Source organism: Drosophila grimshawi, unplaced genomic scaffold, assembly GCF_018153295.1.
Source record: "Drosophila grimshawi isolate 15287-2541.00 unplaced genomic scaffold, ASM1815329v1 contig_311, whole genome shotgun sequence".
NCBI lineage: Eukaryota > Metazoa > Arthropoda > Insecta > Diptera > Drosophilidae > Drosophila > Drosophila grimshawi.
Genome location: NW_025063098.1, coordinates 14213972 through 14235473, shown reverse-complemented (window position 1 = coordinate 14235473; position 21502 = coordinate 14213972). Strand labels below are relative to the sequence as shown.

Genomic DNA, 21502 nt, shown 5'->3' with positions numbered 1-21502 from the left:
CATGTTTTAACATTTATTTAATAACACTTTAGAGTGCTCAATTCGGTTGAAGCCATACGATATGAAACTAAGTTTTGCCTAACAAAATCTGCGTTCCTCATCCAATCCTAATGAAATCCTTACATCTAATCAACAATAAGTTAGCATATTTCTTTGCAATTCCGTCCTGTATTGCTGTTATCAATCAAATAAAATAAACTTAATCTGCGCTTGGTATACGAGAATTCATATTGTAAATTTGAAGTCTCTAGATCGACTCGGCTATTGAAACTGATTGGATATGCTTTCTTCTGACCTTTGAATGGGTTTAGGGTAAAATAGTTAATACTATATCTCAAATTTGTTTATTTATCGTACTATCATTTGACTTTTAGTCATTTAACCAATATATCCTTTTCAGATTTATGTAAATTATTCGTGTTTCAAAAGAGCTTAACATTTTTAACAGATTAGCTGTACAAATTATAATTGTCAATTCAGAAGTTGCTTATTTGGATTTAAAAAATAACCTTTAATTAAGAAAAGCAAACAAGAGCAATAGAAGTAGGCAACGAAAGCAATGAACCAAGAGCCAAACTGTAATTTTATCTTTGAGGTTTTTTTGACTCGTCTTAAGACAAATCAAATACAAATCAAGAATCCACAAAATCTTAAAGTAACTGTTAGATTTAATGATTTGCCGGTGCATATAACACAAAGTCGCATCAATGTAACCGATTTCAAACCCGAATCTAGTATTGAGTTCAATGTGTCGGCAAAAAAGCTACGTGACAACATTGAGAAATGTGGGATGCCCGTGTCGGTTATGTATAACAATATAACCATTGGCACCACTGTTGTCAGCTTTCCCAAATCCTTCATCGAAAGCATTAACCATGACATGAGTGATCTCATGCACTCCGAATACTGTAAATTTACCAAGGCAGGTGAAGAAGTTGGCACATTAGAGTTCCTTTTTCGTCTATATTTAAAATGCGACGAAAATACCAGGTATGCGAATATTTGATGCAAATTCTAGAGCTTACGAACTATCCAAAAAGATAACTCTTACATTAGGAACGAAGATAGAGAGTGTCGCACCAACATGGACCAATGCATCAGCCCACAAGATATCATGTTTATTATGGGGGAAAACCAGGCTTGCCCAGACCCCTGCGGTCTTTGTCCAGATGTATTGATGTCAGAAGAGGATGACGAGCGTCTGGAACTGGATTTGGAACGCTATCGCAGCTCCAAACCTGTTCGACGCCGGACAGCGGACCACCTGATAAATAATCCAAATGCCACTTGTGTGATGAAGGTTGCTTAAAATTCTGTAATTACTTATTAGCATGTTTCCCATGGCCTGTTTCCATTTACAGAATATGGCACGGGAATGTGAGCAAATTGTTGACTCAATTTTCAAGAGCACCGCTCAGACTCAGCTTTTTAAGCCACTGAAGAAATCCCACTGCGTCCACAATGTCGATCCTCTGTTGGAGACTCCACTCGGCCGAGAGACTTTTCCCTGTTTTTCGTACCTCCCAGAGCAGCAGTCCAAGATAGTTGATCTCTGTAACCCAAAACAAATGCCTGTGCCGATTAGTGATCTTGAAAAACCACTAATCAGGCCTACACGATTCTGTCCGGTCTGCCTGACCAATATGTCATGGTTGCCAAAATTTGCTGCCTGTCCCAATTGTGGGGTCAAGCCAACGCCGGTGATTGAGGAACGTCATAAGGAAAAGAAACTAACTGCTGATCAAATACTAAACGATTATTTTGGTAAACAACCAGAGTCTTTTGATGATTATTCTGGAGATCGATGTGCAAAGACCGCTAAGGGCAAGTCTGAAGATCAACAAGCCGGCTGTCGATGCACGTGCAACGGCGGCAAGGTCTGTGCCCACTGTCGCATACGTGAACTGTGCCTTGACATCTTTCAGGGTAATGAACAGGTCGTTGGGTGTCCTAAAGTGAAGCCTCAATCCTCTGAGGACTTTTGCGTGATAAACACCAACTTACGGGAGTGTCGCCCACATTTGGCACGCGTATTCTCCGAGCTGCAAGACCTCTACAACATCAGGAAATCGGCACTAGCATCGAACCAAGATAAGCATTGCCAGAACACTGAATCACACAAAGATAAATCCCAACAGCCTGATGATAACACATTGGCACGTTCCTTATCCACCAGACGTGAAAAAAATATCAAGAAAAACACTACTCGAAAATCATTGAAAACAACCGGCGAGCAAGCGCTGTCATCAATCAGAGCTAGACACAAGTCCTGCCTTAGTCAACAGGGAACTGTTTCTCGTCGCCACGGCTGGAACTGGACCTGCACCCATGAGGCCCGCATGTACGGCTGGCGGCCCGGCTTCATTCGGAAGCCCATTCAAAAGCTGATGAAGTTTTTTTTGCATTATTTGCCAATGAAAAATGAATTGAACATCTCAACTAAAATAGAAGAGGCTGAGAAGCAAAAGGAACGCCAGCTGCCAATTCTCAATGTGTGCAAAAAGAATGGTGAAATCTTTGTAACACTGCGAGCAGTCAACAACTCAAATGTGGAGATGCAACCTATTAAGTTCAAGATAGTGAAAAGCGATCTGGCTATAGCACTCAGAGCGATAAAAAGGAAACTCATTGACAATGGTTTTCCCAAGTGCACCTGCCACAAGACGGTGATGATGTGCATCTGTCGCAACTACATGGAGAAGAAGCATCTCGAGTACGCTCTGCATAAAGAATGCAAGCATCGGGGCATGGAGGACTGTGTAAATGATCTGGTGTTCACAGATACCAGTGACAGCGAGATGGAATTTGACTTCGATGTTACACCGCCGATGGACGTGGCGAAGCCAAGACCAATCGCAGTTGACCGTGCCACCCAAACACATAAAAAGGATCTCGATGTACCGCCTACATATCCAATCAAACACAGCCCCTTCTGGGGCACCTATGACTGTGCTGCTGGTGATCGTTACACATCCACAGCATTTGGTGCGCCAGGAGAAGAAGTATTTGAGGATGGCGTATTTGGAAATAGGGGAGGAGGTCCACACGCTGCATATGCCACTCCGAGGGACAGACCCAAAAACAAAAATATTTGGGGTGCCACCTCTGGACGGCCTATGTATGGTGCTGGACTTTTTCCTTACGGAAATCCGAAAAGCCCAAATGGCAAGACTGAGCCGATTCCCGTGAGAATGACTGGTCACTTATTGAGAATGGCAGAAAATGTTGTCAAAGCTAAACAAGTTGTACAGAAGAGCAATACCATGGATATGATGAAGTATTTGAAGAAACACGGTGCCTTCTCGAACCCCATGATTGGCCCGGACGGACTAACCGATTCCAAACGTAGGCGTCGTGCCCTCCGACTTGTACCCAGGACACCCATCGAGTTTGTGACCCGCCTTGGTAAGGACTGTAATCCCTGTGCAGACCAATGCTGCAATCCGTGTACCACAGGTTTTTACTATTGCTAGTCTTGAGTAAATATATCTAACAAAATGGTCAGAATGTGTGATATAGTACTATTTATATTAAATATATGCACATACAAAGCGTATACGAAACAAAAAATATTGCTTTTATTAAGTGAGAAGAATGTTGTCCTCTGAGATTTGAATAAGTATTAAAACTGTATGGTTCTAAAGCATTTCTAACACTTAAGTTAACGTAGTAGTTTTTGTGTTACACTCAGTCACTTTTGATTATTAAGTGTAGCTTTAAAATGCTACACAATTTTGTGCTTTTAAATCTTTTTAGTGTTTTATATATTTTTTTTTAAATTTTCTATAAATAAATAATTAAAATGTCTGAAATGGCTAGCTGTACATTTGACTTCGATATCGTTGTGACGCATATCGACTTAACCCGTGTTGAAAGCGTGAATTCGAAGGAACTGCAAGTAGAGGCCACAATTAATTATAGAACAGTGTCCATAACAGCCAGTCGAATTAATGTAACTGAATTCAAAGATAATTGCAGCACTGAGCTCAATGTGGTCCCAGCAAACCTTCGACAGACACTCGAGAAGTGCGGGATGCCTGTGTTAGTTAAGTATAGTGGTGAAATTCTTTGCACCGGACAGTTAAGTTTTCCCGCGAATGTCACAGAAAGCATCTCGGAAAATATGCAACCTCTAATGCACGTGGACACATGTCGATTAGAACGTGATGGTCAAAAGATTGGCACACTTGAAGTGCTCTATCGCCTGTTCACTAAGTGCACTAATCAGCCAAAGTAAGAAAAGGTTTTGCAGTGTCTGTAAATAGCATTTCACCAATTTTGTTCTAGGCCTGAGGAGAGCAGTTGCCGTCGTGACATGGACAAAAGCATCAATAAGGAGGATATTCTATTTATTTTCGGCGGCTCCCAGAGATGCCCCGCGGATTGTGATCCGTGTCTAGATGCAGTTGACCCGGGGGAAGGTGACGATTACCTGAGACTGGGAAGGCAAAGCGTTCAGACTGCTGCCCCCAAGTTTGTGGACACATTAATACATAACCCAGTTGGTGATTCCGTTTGCTGTGAGATAAAGGTATCTAAGCACAAACTTAATACTTAATAGATCATTGACTAATAGGACATGATTTCATTTATAGAATATGGCAGACGATTGTGATCAGATTTTAAACTCAATTTTTAGTCGCTCTGGCCATCCAAGGCCTTTGAAGCCGCCTTGCCGAAAACCAGCTGACTTTAATAATCCCTGCATACGTCTTGCTCGCGAATCTCAAGAAAGCTTTCGTACAACACCTTGTTTCTCGTCCTTACCAGTACAGCAAGTTGAGAGTAGAGATGTCCGTAAAATGGTTCAGGTGCCACTGCCAATCGATGACATGAAAAGCGATAAACGCTTTTGCCACGTTTGCCTAACCAATATGTCATTTCTCCCGAAATTCGCCGCCTGTCCAAATTGCGGAATTAAGCCAATGCCGATCACTGAGCAATGCCCAAAGGAAAATAAACTAACTGTTGACCAAATACTAATGGAATACCTTTGTAAGCCTGCCGATGTAGATGATGGCAACTCAACTAGCAATGCAGCAAAGGAAATACAGGAAACCGAATGTCATTGCACGTGCAACCTCGGAAAACTCTGTGCACACTGTCGAGTAGTTAAAAAGTGTTCGGAATTTTACCACAAGACTGGCAGCAAAGTGCCCAAAGTATCTGAAAATATTGTAGAATCCGAGGAGGATTGTTCTATTTCCGTAGAAGAAAAAATGTCGCGTCAATTTCTAGCACAACTGTTCTCCGAACTATGCGACTTGCAAAATATTACGGGCATCAGGCGAGCATCCGAGCTTGAGAGGGAATACCATCAAAAGTCGCTACAAAAGAAGAAACGTCATAGAGGTGGGCATAAGATGGCTCATAAAAACAAAGGAAACTCAGTCCTAGCCTGTGTAAGCAGCGATGCTGGTTTTACTTTGAGAAAGTCGGAGCATCTTCGACGACTGATTAGTGTAGGACACAAAGATTGCGTGAGCACGGTGGGTCGTGTATCTCGTCATCACGGTTGGAATTGGTCAGTCAGCCCAGAGGCACGCAAATACGGTTGGCGACCTGGCGCCATTCGCAAGCCCATTTTGAAACTCATGAAGTTCTTTTTGCACTACTCGCCAGCGGATAAGGCCTTCAATAAGTGCAAAAAGGAAGAAGCTGAATTAGAAAAGACACATCAGCTTCCCATTCTTAACTTGTGCAAGAAGAATGGTGAAATCTTTATAACACTGCGAACGATCAATAATCCACACGTACGAATGGATCCCATTGTGTTCAAAGTAGTCAAAAGCGATTTAGCTGTTGCCCTAAGGGAGATCAAGAGAAAGCTCAAAGAAAAGGGATTTCCCAAGTGCACCTGCCACAAGACGGTGATGATGTGCGTCTGTCGCGATAATTTGGCGAAGAAGCATCTCGAATACGCACTGTCGAAGGAATGCAAGCGGCGGGGCATGGAGAACTGTGTAGATCACCTGGTGCTCACAGATACCAGTGACAGTGAGATGGAGTTTGACTTCGATGTGTCTCCCCCAGCAGCTTTAGCTACGTCATTAAAAGAACACACTACCACCAATGGCACACAAACTGACAAGAAAGATCTCAACGTACCTCCCAAGTATCCAGTGCCTCTCAATCCTTACTGGCGTACCTATGACTGTGCTTCTGGAGATCGCTATACGGGCACAGGGTTTGGTGATCCCGGGGAGGCAGTATTTGAGGATGGCATCTTTGGACATGGAGGCGGTGGACCCCACGGAGAGTCAGCCGCTCCGGTAGGCAAGACTAAAGCCGCAGGAGTTTGGGGTGTCAGTCCAGGTGGACCTATGCGCGGTGGTGGACGTACTGCACCAGTAGGTACAGGAGGTGGTGTGGCAGGTGGTGGCGGAGCTGTTTTCGGAGGCAACCTACACGGAAAGTCCTTTCCAGGGGTTAAAAAGCCACGTTCTGGCCCAAGTCCAGCTATTCCTGTAAGAATGCATAAGCGCCATATTGAAGCTGTCAAACAGGCTGCTCAAGCAGAAAAAGATGCAGTTAAGGATGAGGTTGAGAGAAGAAAGAAGGGCATAGACACAATGAAATATTTAATGAAAAAAGGCACCGTTCCAGAACCATGGGATCCGAATAACCCTAAGCCAAAGGGACAGACTAAGCCGGCGCCAGCCGTGGGGCCTGATGGACTAACTGATGCACAGCGCAAGCGTCAAGCTCTCAACAAGATGGACAGACCACCAATTGGCAGCATGCCACGCCTGGGAGGGGGCAACCGTTGCTGCTGTGCAGAACGTTGCTATCCATGCTGTTATTATTGCTAAGCGGGCATTTTCGATAGCATTGTACACGATGCAATTTTAAAAGTCGTCAAGTTGGCTGAGCCATTGAACTTTATTGTCAGACTGTTTGGTTGCATGAAATTTAAATGTTGTTCGTCGTATTATTACTTTTGAATAAATTTGTATGTGAAATCTAGATTCGATTAGATTATTTATTTCGCCTTAAAAAGCACCACTCTTAATTACCAATATTGCATATAAAGTCCTACAATTGTTACAAATAGATTGGTATCGATATTCGCTAAGTTGAGGCAGTTATCGATTAAATTAAATAAACTTGATCTGTTTACGAGAACATATCTTCTAGCTTCTGAAATAGTTTTGTTTATATTAAAAGTATACATATTTTATTGGGTCGGGCATGCTTTTGCACAATTTCGTTATAACCATTATACCATTTTAAATGGATTGAGCGTATTAATATCAAATAGATTCAGAGGAATGACACTGATATTTGACATTTCGAGTATAATGGCACGCCTACACAAATCGAATGCCAAACGGCATAGGAATAAATTGTAAGTACAGCCAACTGCACACAGGATTAAAATAGAAATTGAGAGCAATGAGAAAGTTACTCGACAGTAAATTGGGCAAACAATTGAAATCCTAGAGCTATGTATCAACTTGATTATTTAAGTAAGTACAGATGTACATGTATGTCAAATAATATGCTTGGCTGGTTTGTTCAATTCAAAACAGTCGCTAAGATGCAAATCGCTCTCGCATTTAATTAACATTGTCGACAGATCAAATTGTATTGGAAATGTTGTGAAATGTGCATTTAATTAAATGTTGGCCACTCACAGACTCTTGGGTGATGGATGATAGTTGCACAGCAAATCAGAGCAGCAATGAATGAATAGCTTTGCAGACCAATGAGCACTCAATCCTTGATTCACAATCAGTAATTTGCTGTGCATAATCCGTATACTGAAACATGTCCAATTAGTAGCTACTAAGTAGTTGTCATAACTATTTTCATTGTTTGTCTGGTAACCGAGTAAAGGGGTAAGTGCAATTTTGTGGCAGATCTCTTGTATATGAGATGCTTGAACAATTTAAGAATTAACCCCAATAGCTTTGCTGATGAACTTAACTGTAAACATGAGATTCACCTAGCACTCAAAACCCGCTTAATGAGCAGCCATTTAATACCGCAAAAGAACATTCTGTAAAAAAGGAAGACGAAAAAAGGTATCCAGCTTACCCAAACGCAAATTTTTAATTAAACAAATTACGCAAATTAAGCAAAAAGTACAAAGAAGAAAAGAGTAAAATAAGGTAATATATATTTACATGCCATAAATCTGTTAGTCTGTGAATATTTCTCAAGTACAGCCAAAATAATATATTGTGAGTGAAAAAAGAAAGGGCACAACTCAATTGCGCCTGCTTTATAACAAAAACTAAATGTTTGAAAACTTTGCAAATCCTTATAAAGGGAAGTGAACTTTCATGAAAAAGATTTTCGTTTACCAACGTTTCCGGATCAGACGTACAAAATATGAATTTTTTAATGCTCCTAACAGTCATATAAAAAAAAAAAACAACAATATACCAGTATATCATATAAACTAATAGTGAAAGTTATATGTCGGCTAATTGACTCTGGTATTGTTTTTTTTTTTAATGAGTGCCAAGCACTTATTAGAATTTTTCATAAAATATATTTAAAGTAAGTAAGTAAACATATTTAAAGTAAGTAAAGTCTAGAACATCAAATTAGCAACTTGTTCAAATTTTTGCTATAACAATACAATGTTAAAAACAGTACAAAACACAAAATAAATACAAAAAAATAAAGTAAGACTCAAAGGTAACCAAATGTAACCGAATACAGAGAACACTTTGGAATTAATACTTTTTATCATAACCTTTACACTTTACGTACCAGAACATCCTGAAACCTTTAAAAGTTAATTTGGAAGTAAGTAGAAATGAACTACCCACTAAATGGCATCTGTTCCTTTAATGCCTAGAGTTATTTATAGTGCTATATATAAAGCTCCATCAAATAAGCGGACATACTATTTTAGGCTAGACAGCTGTGATTGCAATGGGTATTTTATACACAAACATATTTCATAGCCCGCTTTACAGGTGTCGGTATCAAATTACATAGCTTAGCCCTGCTCTAAAAAGTTGTATGCCCGTTACATGTGAATTTCAAATATGCTGACATACAACGTAACATTATTTAATAATGGGTCACAAATACACACACAAGCTTCAATAGGCCATGAAGTGAAAGAGCTCTGCATAAAATATGTGACATTCGAACCCCAAAACCCTAACCTAACCTAAACCTAAAAAGTCAAAACGTTGGGCAAATTTTATTGAATATTTCATGTACAAGACTTGTTAATTTACGCTTTAAGCCGAGTATGCAAGAGACGAAAAGGTTTTTCTTCACTCCATAAATCAAAGCCAAAATCAGTGTATAAAAAAGGAAAACGCATATTTGAACTAGCTAAAACGAAATTTTAATACTCTTTAGTAAACACAGTCGATGTGTAAGAAAAAGTGAACTCCACCCACTAACTAGCTGCAAACCTGATAAAGACTCTTTGACTTTGACACTTTACCTGCTGATAAGGAATGGAATAAAATTTAAAATGGAAAACATCAACTTCTGCAAACAGATTTACTTCACAATTTGAACCTGCCACTCTCGAGTTCATTTTATGCCAGTCATGTCAGTGTCCATTCCGGGTCTGGCAGCCAACATCCGTTTCCGTTGGCACAAACAAAGCTTTTATCAGATTTTCCCAGCACGCTCCAAATTCGCGGAGTACTTTATTGTGGTTTGCTGGCAACGTTAAGAAAATGTTCTAAAGTGAAGTAAATTCGTTTTTGGGGTGCTGGCCGAGACACTTTATCATCATTTGTCAATTAGTTGCGTGAGTACCAAAAAAACGAGACGGCCTTGGGTCGGATCCATTAGAAGCCGAGTTATTGTTGCATAATTCATTATAATTATGACAGTAGTTTTACAAATGCCCAACAACCTTGCCACAAGCTGCCCAATAATTTTCCAAGTTTTTCACAAGTTATTAAGAGCAGGAGGTGAGTCAATTTTTGCCTGTCTACCTCATTTGCAAAACTTTTGTCGAGCGCTGCTGGCTGTTTTTGTAATTTGAACGCAGCTGCGCGTGTCGTCGTTGCCATTTGCTAGCTGCCAGCTGCCAGTTGCCAGTTGCAAGTTGCTAGTTGGCAGGGCGCAGATTTCAGTTTCAGCTTTGTCAGCTCGCTGGGTTTAATGCAACACGATAACTGCAACAAAGCAAAAAATAAAAAAAACAGAGTCACAAACCTGGCGACACCTGCAGAGCCAACCGAGCCAACCGACCCACCCCTTTAGCACACCCTTTGCGTCCTGTTTCCCAGCTCTTTCCCTCAATATTTGGTGTTCTTTTTTCTTTCTGGCCACTTTTACGAGTCTTGCAACAGAAAGTTGTGCTTGGTGGCAAATGCCAAATCCCATTTGGCTGAAAATTCGTTAATTTGCGGTTTGAAATTAGCTGGCTTTTAATTGAAAATTCGATTGAAAAGCGAAGGACAAGCGGGTAACGGTAAAGGCTCGCATGAAAGCATTCTGTCTGCATGCAACTTCAGCGTCAACGTTGCCCTAATTAATGCACAAAAGCTAGTGGCGACAACACTGCGTATGAGATACTTTTAGTAAAATATCTTGATGAAACTTTATACCCGATTAAAGAGTTGGATCTTAAAAATGTTTGCTTTCCTACCTACTAAGTATGCAATAAAAAGTAAGCAACAGGCAGAAAGCAGTTTCTCAATAAAGTATTTATTTTCTTGAACAGGTTCCACAGCGGAGTCGTCATCAAGAAATCTAACTGATATTAATGAGGAAGGAATTCGATTTGCAACAATTTCACTAATCTTTTTAGTCAGTAGTAACCTTCATCAGAAATCCTTAGGGTAAAGCAAGTGCTGCAAAAGAGAGGAAAACAGGGAATGGTTTTGGGCATTAAATTGGTCGGTTTTGGCAATTTGAGCGCCAGTTTCTCGCGTGACTTTGTTAGCGCAGTTGCTTTCCGTTAATTGAAAGAACCAGTTACCTACATAGTAGCTAAAATTTTCGTGTTTATTGGCTAGCTAATTCCTGAATGTGACTCAATTGCAAATGTTGCCCACAACCGAAATATTAAACTTTAACATGCTGTCGGAATCCGAGGCAGTTGCAGAGAGCCAAAATTTAATGAACAAAAAGGCGCTGATGCTTGAAAAGACACCTCGCCATAATAGACCAAGTGGAAGCGAGAGAAAAAGTGTCGCCAGTGTGGAGGGGAGGCGAGGGCGGCGGGTTGGTGGGCGACCTCTGTGCGGTCCCACGCACCGGCGTAAACAGTGCTGAAATTAAAACTTTTTAATTATGCGTTTTGAATGCAAAGGCATTCCCATTTACATTCCCACTGAGACTGGCGGGTGGTCCTGGTCTGAATGCTATCCAAACTGCAGCCGGCCGAGGAGCACCAAAGAGTGTGTTTGACAATCTACACTGAAAGCGTATGGAATAAAATTTGCATGCAAACTTGAGCAAGGAACATCATAAATACTTAAAATATAGAAAAACTCAAAGCACTTGAATTCCATTTTCACATTTCACGAAATCGAAGCAATGAGCGTTGAGACATGTATACAACTTTTCGCAATTTTCTTCTCAGAGATAAATGTATTTTGTTGTCAAACAAAAATAATCACAAAGTAGAAAAAGCTTATTGAAACAAAAAGAATGTATTTCCACTCGAAAAACATTGTATACCCTGAATCCACCAAAGATTGGCAAAAGAGTATAATGAAACGGAGGAGAAGTATGTAACAGGCAGAAGGAGACTTGCTCGACCCTTGAAAATATATATATTCTTGATAACAATCAACAGCAGAATTGATTGAATCGATTTAACCTATAAAACAATTTTATATTTATTTATTTTTAAAAACATGGCATTTCATTGAATTTACTCAAGGAAATTTCTGGTTCATTTAATTTAAGACATCAAAAATTTCATTCTATAGTCTGAGGAATAAAAGACAAATTCAATTAAACCCGGAGACTTTTTTTCTTTGCACTTTTTGTGGTTTTATTATCTGCACAGACCGCGAACGACAAGCGCAAATGTGTCCGCAAAAACCACGCAAACAGTATGAGAACGATATTTGCATGACTGAGCAGCGAATGAAATGCAATCAAACAAATTTTATGCACTGCATCTCTGAATATTTGCTCAACGAATTTAATCCAACATTTCGACCACAATATGCATTCTTAAAGTAGCCTTAGGTCAAACGGCATCCAATTGATAAATCTTTGTCTATAAAATATTTCTGAAATGTTTACTTATAAATGAGAAAATCATAGATGCTTATAGTACTAGTATATTTATTTATTTATACGAACTTAGTAAAGCCAACAACTTGCACCTACAAAAACAATAATCCTTTCTTCCCCAGTGAGAGTCTTTGATTGATAGTAAGCGTTTGGCTTCTAACTTTATTTGGCCAACAAAAGCGCTTGTGGCCTGTCTGTGCGTATATGTTTGGGTTTGGTTGAAGTGTCTAAAGCAGCAATTTAGTGTATATATTGAATGCAAGCTGGCAATCATATCAAGGCCAGCGGGTACCACAACAACATTAACAAGATGTCTATAAGCGTTTACACACTTTCAGTCAATTAATTGAAGGAGCATTAATACTACAATAGTACATTCAATTGGCCCAACTATACCAAACATTATAAGGCACTGTCCCCAGCAAAAAAAAAAAGTTTGAATGAAGTCGAATACTAGATTAAATATATTTATCTATATATATTTATCTAGTTTTGCACGCAAAAGGGTATTATAAGTTTACTCGACACCAAGCTTACAACTGTCTAGATCCGCTTGTAGCCTTTGACTAGAAACATGATAAGTGGATGACAGGCAAAGTTTGACATCATTGGCAGACTAACTTTTCACATGTGGGTTATTCATCAAATGAGGAATAGATCTGCTCTACTCCGAGAACATAATGACTGACATAAAACTGTCGCTTATAACGGACTCCAAAGTCACCTATCTACTTCATATCGTATTCTAAGGAACTGACTGGAATCTACACCTACAACAAGCGATTAAATAACGAAGAAATACTGCCACAAATTGTTAACTTAAATGGCAAACAGTTACCGTAACCTACTTGGAATCTTTCTAAAGTTCTCAAATAATATTGTGTACCTTGTCTGTTTATATTCAATCAATTTATAGAGAGAAAAAACGCGTAATGAGTGCTTCGAATACCAAAGAGCAGCAACAAAAAAGTAAACAAATGAAAAACTGCTGTGACTGATGTTGATATTGAACTTTGTGCCGAGCGCCATGTTCCAAATTTTAACGACTTCAGAATCAGCCTCAGCGGCAGCCGCCAAGTCCAGCAAAACAACAATAAATACCAAAATCAACACCAGTCAGGCCCAGAAGAGAAACCCGAATGAAACCACGTCACTCTCACAAATAACAACAGCAAATAAAATATGTATGCCACGATAAAACATAACAATAACAAGATACAAAATATTGTTTATGTGTAGTCGAAACTTGAATATCCTGGGAAAAAAAACATTGATTGAACTAATGGATTTTATTATCCAAGAACTTAATATCTGCCTGTCCTTCGACAAGATATCGGAGTTAATTAAGGTATGAACAATATCTCCTTCTAAGCTCAACATGACTCCACTCAAAACATTAGGGTATTTGTCCCAGTTGATGTTAACTGTTCCACTTAGAAAGAAAAAATAAACTGGAAAGCGTTTGAGAGTTGTCAACTGTCAAGATTTTGTTTTGCAGCTACATAGAGTTTAGGTTACTCATGAAATCCTTCAAAATGAGTTTTTCTTCTAGATTTGCATAGATTAAATTGCAATCGGGTTTTTGTTGTTGTTTTCGTCATAATGATGTGACCATTGTTGTTGTTGTCTGTACAGCGACTTAGTTTTTAGTGCTTGTTAAGCCTGTTCATTTTCTGTAGTACATCAACTGCTCAAAGTCCGCCTTAGTATTTTGAATTTGTTCTGGCCATGGCCAAGACTCGTCACAACTTTTGTGGCCAAGAGCATGTTCAATTTTGGGCCTTGTCTTCGATTTGGTCTATAGAATGTCAACGATTTGTGTTGTGTTGCGGCTGATTTTCTTTGCTTTTGCCAATTCCTGCCATCGACTTTTCTTATCTTCTCTGTATGGGCTGCCTGCCATTTTTGGGTTTTTTGTGATTTTCGGCACAAACTTTATACTGCACAAAAACTCATTTAAAGTTTTTAAAGTGTAGTTTTTGTTGATGGATGCCTAACTGAATTTCCCCACGCCTCTTGCGGGCGGGCTTAGACCTACAAATTTTGTTGCTGTCGTTGGTTTTGTTGTGCCAACCAAGGGGATTAGGGCAACACGTGACGTGTTTTTTTTGGTTGTTAACTACCTACCCCGTAGCCGAAAACCTATTATGGTATACTAGTTGGTAGGTAGTTAAAATGACGATTCGGTTTGAAAGGCCATCTTAATATAAACTTTTTCTTATTTTGAATACCGCCGGATCAAGATCAGCTTAGTTAAAGTATTATTAAAGAAATGGAGCATAGAAGTTAACACACAGAAATCATTTTAGACAACGTTTGGTTTGACATCGGGACAATATCCTCCTCTAAAATGCCCAAAAAGTATACAACTAAACACCTCCGGCCAATTTGGTCTCATCAAAAATAAAATCAGGCATTACAATCCAGTCCACAAGTCAGTATGGACAAGTAACTGCCATAATCAATATATTATAAAGATATCAAAATGTAAGAAACAATATAAGTTTAGTATATTGGTTTAGTCCTGTCAACATTTTCAGTATTTATAAAATTAGCTGATTGTTCTCATATTTGATATCTCTCCTCTTAAAACAATTGCACTGGGTATCTAGTTGCCTTGACTAAAACATTCTTTACTTTAGCCAAATGAAATCAAAGTTAACGGAGTGGCTATTTGGTATTTAAGCCAACTTTAAAGCGCAACACGTGCGGTGCCAGCAAGCGCAGAAAAGTTTGACTTGAACCTATCCAAAATTAAAGTTGCAAAGTTGGAAAGTTGGAAAGTTGGGCAGTTGGGTCACATCGCATCGCATGCCCCACTAAATGACATTTTGATTGATGTGTGTGGCACGAAACAAAAGGCTGGCAATTGACAGACTGACAGAAGGCATATGAAAATTCGTTTACCAATCACAATATTTTCTATACTCCGCACAGCTAAAATTGCAAGAATAGGTAATATGGATATTAGACATCAGTACAAACAGGACTAACTGGAGCAGGGTTCGATTTAAGAGACTACAATATGTAAAATAAAAGAAATGAGAATACTGGAAGAGTTCGGCTTGGAGATACCCTATTAAACATAGTGAACCAAGGGTAACTGTTCTCAATTCTTATGGCTGGCTGCAGGGTACGGAAGGGTCATGTTCAATATATATATTCCATATATCAATTCACGAATAGTGACGTTACTTTGATTATCATGCTGCGCTCTTCTCACATATATACACATATATGTACATAGCTTTCCATACATAAAATCTATTCAATATTAAAATACAATTTGCTTAATAACTTGGGTGTTTCTTATCCGATCAAGACGAAATCGTTTTAGTTAATCAATAATATGTCTGGGTATTGTCCTCAATTGTTACGATTATGTATCACAAATTATGGCTTTTAACGCCAGTCTATCGGGGGAGTTATCGACATAATAATATAATGTTCATTTATTGCCCATAGTATATAGCTATAGAACTAATTTCCAAAATATCTAGCTCTTATAGTCTCTGACTATACTAAAAAATCTGCAAGCTCGACCTGAGTTTATTATTTAAAAACCAAGCCTTATACAACAGGGAATCCATATTAAGCCCTACAACGTTTAGATTCTAGTTTTGATCTTATTTAGTATTCAAGTAGTCCCTGTTTACTTGTTTTCTAAACTCTAAAATGTGATTACATTTATTGATATAACTTCTTGTCTAAAAAAATTCTTGAACTGACTCTTTTATGCTTCACCAAATTGAACAATTTCATCCATTCTAAGTGCATTTGTATATTCCAAATTGTGTAATACAAACTAACGTTTTGTAACTTTTGTATTGCACCTGTATCATCAATAAATACGCCAATTTTTGTGGCCAGGCAATCAGAAAATGCCAAATGCAGTCCCTGCCTGCTCCAATTTTCAAGACCAATCTTCGGCCACTCAAACCGACAAAGGCGCTGAAAATACTGAAAATCATTTCACAAAACAAACACAAAAAAAGAAGCTTTCAATTCAAAAAAGAACTTTCGCTGAATAAACGCAATGCGCAGAAGCGAAACCAGAGAGAACGAAAGATAAAGACAGAGAGGGTGAGAGTAAAGGAAGGAAGAGAAGGAAGGCAGAGAAAAACGATTGAGTTTGCGAGAAAATCCACTGCAAAACCGAATGTTTGGGAAAATTACCACCTGTTGTTGTTCTTTTCTGGCCATTTATCAGTTGATGGAATATTGTAATTATTTATCATTTCACTGAACAATAAAAATTAAACTATTAAAGGCATGGAAAAGTAATTTTAATCAATCTACAAGAGAATAAAAATAATTACAAAAGCTGAAGCACTCAGTATAAAGCACTTTCAGAATATGCAAAATTAAATAAGAATATTTGTATTTTGAATTATTGTTAACCAATTTTCCAATTTCCTTTTTTTTTAAGTAATTACTAAAACTTATAATTTTAGTAATTTTGAATAGCCTAGTAGCTGACAACAAAGTAATCTTTCCCAACTTTGTATCACAACTTACATAATTATTCTTGAATATTGTGATATCGACTTCTATTTATTATATAATGGCAGCAAAGGAAGACAAGGCCCAAAATCCTCAATATGTCGTCCTACACGCAAATAAGCAGCCGCGAACCACCATTTTTTATGGTGCTGCCGATGTTGAAGGTCAAGAAAATAATAACTTTCTGTTCCATTGTCAAAGCATCCGCCATAGTTTCATACGCAAGGTGTACTTGATACTGATGGCACAGCTGGTAGTCACATTTGGAATTGTTGCCCTCTTCGTATTCAGCGTGGAGGCCAAGATCTTTGCTGTACTGCATCCGGGCCTCTTCTGGGTGGCTGTACTCATCATGCTGCTGACCATGTTCGCCATGGTCTGCTGCGAGAATGTGCGCCGCGAGACGCCGATCAACTTTATATGCCTGGGTTTGTTCACCGTGGCCGAATCCTTCCTAATGGGCATCTCGGCCAGTCGCTTTGCACCCATTGAGATCCTCTTGGCCATTGGGATAACAGCTGCCATTTGCCTGGCCTTGACGCTCTTTGCCCTGCAGACCAAGTTTGATGTCACAATGATGGGCGGTATACTAATTGCCTGCTTGGTGGCACTCTTGGTCTTTGGCATCGTGTCCATCTTTATGCCAGGACGAACTATCAGGCTTATTTACTCCTCCCTTGCCGCTGTGCTCTTTTCGGTCTATCTGATCTATGACACACAGCTGATGATGGGTGGCGGTCACAAGTATTCTATAAGTCCCGAGGAATACATTTTCGCTGCACTCAATCTCTACTTGGACATTATAAATATCTTTATGGAAATTCTCGGCATTCTGAGCATTACGCACGAATAGAAAACCAAATGCGTGGGAAAGGCGGCAGGCAGAGAGAGCAATTATCTAAATGTTTGTTTTTCTGTGGCATTTAAATGTGCTCAAGCACACAACACAACACACACAGCCACATAAATCACACACGTGTCCATTAAGTTATTAGTTGCCAGCAATAAAAATGTCACAGCAATAACAAAAACAACAACAAGGCAGCTGCATGAATTACAGCAAAGTGTTTCTGCCATTTCACAGGCGATGGCAGGACAACTGGATAGCGTCCAGCCAAGCTCGGATCATACAAATCAAGTGAGCTTACTAACAGCTGCTACCAATTCATGTTAAATATAGTTGACCAGCCCTGCTGCCAATATATTTAATTAACAGTTGACAGCCGACGACAATTGACAGTGGATAAGCTTATGCTTGTGTGCTTAGCTGTGGAAGCAAAAGCACCATCAAAGTAGCAATCTGTCTTTGTTTGAGCATGTTCATATCCTGTACCCATTAAAACTGTTTAAGTAGGGTATGCTAACTTCAGCAAAAGTATGAAACAGGCAGAAGGAATCATCAAGCATTTATAATCTCGATCAGCAACAATACAATAAATGTATGGAATTTGACAAATACAGTCAAATTGTGAAATAAGTTTTTTCATAATAAATATAGGTGATGATAAACTATCTATATGATTTGTAAATGTGAAACCTAACGTTTAATAATAATATAGCTTACAAAAAAGCTAATTTTAGAATTATGTGTACACATTTAATAACAAAAAATATGATCTAACAAATGTCTGCAAATTCCAGTCTCTCCTTAAAGCAGAATCTTTTCTTAGGAAACCAGATCCTAACCGCTGCAATCATCAGTTCTTTGTTTTTCATAGATCTGTATTGTATATGGATATGTATTGACTTACAGTGAAAAAAAAGATCAGCGCATATAAGCTAGAACATCCGAGATTAGTCGTGATTTGTGTCTCAATTTATTACGCAACTTTTTAAGGTCTGATGTGATAACGGTGCCATATTTTTTGCCGGTACTGTGTGTCTCTCTTCTCAAACGAAAAATATTTATTTTCAGCATCCCATCAATAAAGCTCATCACACGCATCTTATGTACTCATGCTCGACGGGACGTCGACAAGTTTGTGGCGTTGTTGGTCTGCAAACTTTGTGTGCAGTGGCTCACTGACTCCTGACCAGCTTCCCAGTTTCCCCATCTCTCAGTCTATCAACGCTCCAACGACAAGCTTCGTTGCCTATTTTCGGCTTGTAGTTTTTCCACCGTTTAAGCGGATGTATTTTTTCTTGTCTATGTGTTTGTAACTTCCAACAAGAGCACACAGCCAAGAGCAAGCAAACAAAATCGAAAGTTTACACACAGTCACAAAAATGGTTATTTTGAAATCGCTGCGCAGAATATTGTTGCTATTCAAATTGGCTATTTGAGTAGTTGAGTATTTGAGTATTTGAGTATGCATGTCACCAATGCTGAAAACAAAATACTATTCTGATCTATTAGTATTATCTTTATCTATTGTACTCTTATACCTTTTCTAAGGATATTTTAACATTGTATAGCTTAATTCCAATCTTAGGCAATAATTATACCCAGGGCATGCACTTAGTAAAAGCTATTAATCAAAATTGGTTGAGACAGATACACATTCAGTGATGAAGAAACTCAATTTCGTTTGAATGCCGAAAACAACTAGGAAAAAAATTTCACACTTTCGCCACCTATCCAAACCAATTAAAACGATAGACGAAATGGAAATTTCCTTGTGCCGTATATAGCAATTTCCAATTGGTGCTCAACTCAAAATGAAACAAAAATAAGCAAAAAAGAGCTATATTTGCAAAAACTTGCTTAAGAGATACTCTGCACGCACACCTAATGAGATCAAATTCTCTTTTTTTTTTTGGGGTCTAGTCCAAAAACATACAACAAATTGAATACTTTGCACTACACTAATTACAATTTCTCTGTCTCTCTCTCTCTCTCTCTCTCTCTCTATTTAGCTACACTCAGCAGTTGCTTTGTCCTTCATTGTGTCTATTAGCCATGCTAATTTGCGTGGACACCGAAAGTGAATTTCTGCATACACAGATATTTCCTTGTTGTCGCATTAAAGATCTGCAGTTTTGATACTGTTTTCTTTGATTTTTTACGGCAACTGACTCTTATGCTCCTCTCACGATCCTTCGCTTCATTTGGAATATTTGCGTTCTTTGGAATTCTAGATATTTAAGGAATACAGCATGTCGATGTATGTGTATTTATGTATGTATACAACTATGCAGAAGGGGAAAATCTCATTTATCTATTTACATACATACATTTGCGCAATTTTGTAATACCATTTTTATCAAAATTTAATGGGCATTCAAAAAAATTGATCGAAATTCCAGGTTATTGATTTGGCCGTAAAATTGTTTTTATCGCAACTGCCATGCAACCAAGTTGTAAATATTTGCAGATTGCACTGTTAAACGTTGTGGGATTTGTTTTTCAGTCAAAGATGCAGAGGGCAAAAAAGGGCACAAATGGAAAAAAAGGGAAATCTGAAAAATGCAAGGTAAAATGTTTCATGCGATGGCTGAATATTTAAACAGAAAATAACAGCAAAAAGCATGCAGCAAAAGAACTGGAATTGCAACACGGTAAAAAAAACTACGTTAGTTGAGGCAAACAAATTGCGCAATCAAAGCTGAGCTATTTTTTCAAGCATGGCCGGAAACTTTCACCAATTCCCTTTGCGTCGCTTACATCAAAATCAAAATTGTTGCAAAATTCAATTACAAGCAAGTTTCAAGCAGTTTCAATGTAACTAATTGTTAATGGCAAAAAAAAAAATATATTTATCAATACAACTAGAAATCCCAACTCACTGCCTTTTCAATGGTCTACCGTAAATATGTTGTATATTTTGTGTTATGTTGTGCATTTTGGCAAATTTCAATCGCATTTCATTTTCGTTAAGCTGCTTAAATGTTTGGCCTGAGCCGCGGGGATTACAGCCGTAAAACATCTGACAATTTTGAATGGGACACGGATTTGGGGCACCACCGAGCACGGGGCACGTGATGAGCATGGGAAGTAACATTCAAATCCAATGCTTGACGAAAGTGACAAACAAGCAAAAGGCAGGCAAAAGCCAAGGAAAAGAAAAAAGTACGCTTTGAGCCTGTGGTGCGTGAACAATTTAACAAACTTATTTATTTATGAAAGCCAAATGCATTTGGGCTGATTCACAATAGACTTTGTGACCAACATCAAATTAAAAATGGCCTGAAAAGCCAATTTGATTGGCACGCACGTGTAACTTGGCCATTTGACTAGAGTCTACTCAGTAAATTTAAAATTCTAGACAGAATATCACAGCTTGTGTACTCAATAAATACGACATACGCCTTGAGTGTTTGTGCTTATAAATACATTTGTAATAACTTGCTCGATTTACATTCTTATCACAATTCAATTGGCATTAAATATGAGCAATTACTCTGCATACACAATATTGTTATCCTAACATCTTTTCAATGATTGAACAAATTACAAAATTAAACCAAAAACAAAAGCACAACTTGAATGGCAGCAATTCAAGTTTGTAAGCCATTCAACTGAATCAAACAAACATTGTGCAGTCAGAAAGATTTTATGTTTATATCTGAATTTATTTTTAATATGTAAAGCATCTTACTTAATATTTAAAACGCTTAAATGGACTCAATAACGCTTCTATATTTATTCTTTAAATATTTCACGATTTCTGCTCACAAATATGTATAAATAAACGCAAATATTTCTTTTTATTTTAGACAATAATAGATAAACATTATAAATATCTAAGACTCAATTAAATATTAAGTTTGTAAGATGCTTAGGTTATTGCGAAGGAAATATAAGCTGAATCTAAGGAATAAGCTTCCACCATACAAGAGCATCTTGTATCAGTATGGACATCGACATAGCCAA

The 21502-nt window shown here is 38.4% G+C and overlaps 3 protein-coding genes across 3 annotated transcripts; all 3 read left to right on the top strand.

Moving 5' to 3' along the window:
• The first annotated feature begins 478 nt into the window (after positions 1 to 478).
• LOC116805804 lies at positions 479 to 3558 on the top strand. Its single transcript, XM_032740288.2, has 3 exons — positions 479 to 990; positions 1057 to 1300; positions 1362 to 3558. The coding sequence occupies exons 1-3, from the start codon at positions 560 to 562 to the stop codon at positions 3471 to 3473; spliced, it is 2787 nt and encodes a 928-aa protein (XP_032596179.1). The 5' UTR covers positions 479 to 559; the 3' UTR covers positions 3474 to 3558.
• Positions 3559 to 3777: 219 nt separating this feature from the next.
• On the top strand, positions 3778 to 6955 carry LOC6567934. The gene is made up of 4 exons (XM_043215140.1): positions 3778 to 4233; positions 4288 to 4531; positions 4596 to 6822; positions 6856 to 6955. Exons 1-3 carry the CDS (start codon positions 3803 to 3805, stop codon positions 6810 to 6812), a joined length of 2892 nt encoding a protein of 963 aa, XP_043071075.1. The 5' UTR covers positions 3778 to 3802; the 3' UTR covers positions 6813 to 6822; positions 6856 to 6955.
• Positions 6956 to 16737: 9782 nt separating this feature from the next.
• On the top strand, positions 16738 to 17718 carry LOC6570398 (protein lifeguard 1). Its single transcript, XM_001996585.3, has one exon. It carries the CDS (start codon positions 16751 to 16753, stop codon positions 17540 to 17542), a length of 792 nt encoding a protein of 263 aa, XP_001996621.2. The 5' UTR covers positions 16738 to 16750; the 3' UTR covers positions 17543 to 17718.
• Positions 17719 to 21502: the final 3784 nt, after the last annotated feature.

Bases quoted from the DNA above. Each gene is read 5' to 3' on its own strand.
- LOC116805804 (XM_032740288.2), top strand. From the start codon at position 560: ATGAACCAAGAGCCAAACTGTAATTTTATCTTTGAGGTTTTTTTGACT. The intron at 991-1,056 runs GTATGCGAATAT...CTCTTACATTAG, and splicing joins AAATGCGACGAAAATACCAG to GAACGAAGATAGAGAGTGTC. The intron at 1,301-1,361 runs GTTGCTTAAAAT...TTCCATTTACAG, and splicing joins ATGCCACTTGTGTGATGAAG to AATATGGCACGGGAATGTGA.
- LOC6567934 (XM_043215140.1), top strand. From the start codon at position 3,803: ATGTCTGAAATGGCTAGCTGTACATTTGACTTCGATATCGTTGTGACG. The intron at 4,234-4,287 runs GTAAGAAAAGGT...ATTTTGTTCTAG, and splicing joins AAGTGCACTAATCAGCCAAA to GCCTGAGGAGAGCAGTTGCC. The intron at 4,532-4,595 runs GTATCTAAGCAC...TTTCATTTATAG, and splicing joins CCGTTTGCTGTGAGATAAAG to AATATGGCAGACGATTGTGA.
- LOC6570398 (XM_001996585.3), top strand. From the start codon at position 16,751: ATGGCAGCAAAGGAAGACAAGGCCCAAAATCCTCAATATGTCGTCCTA.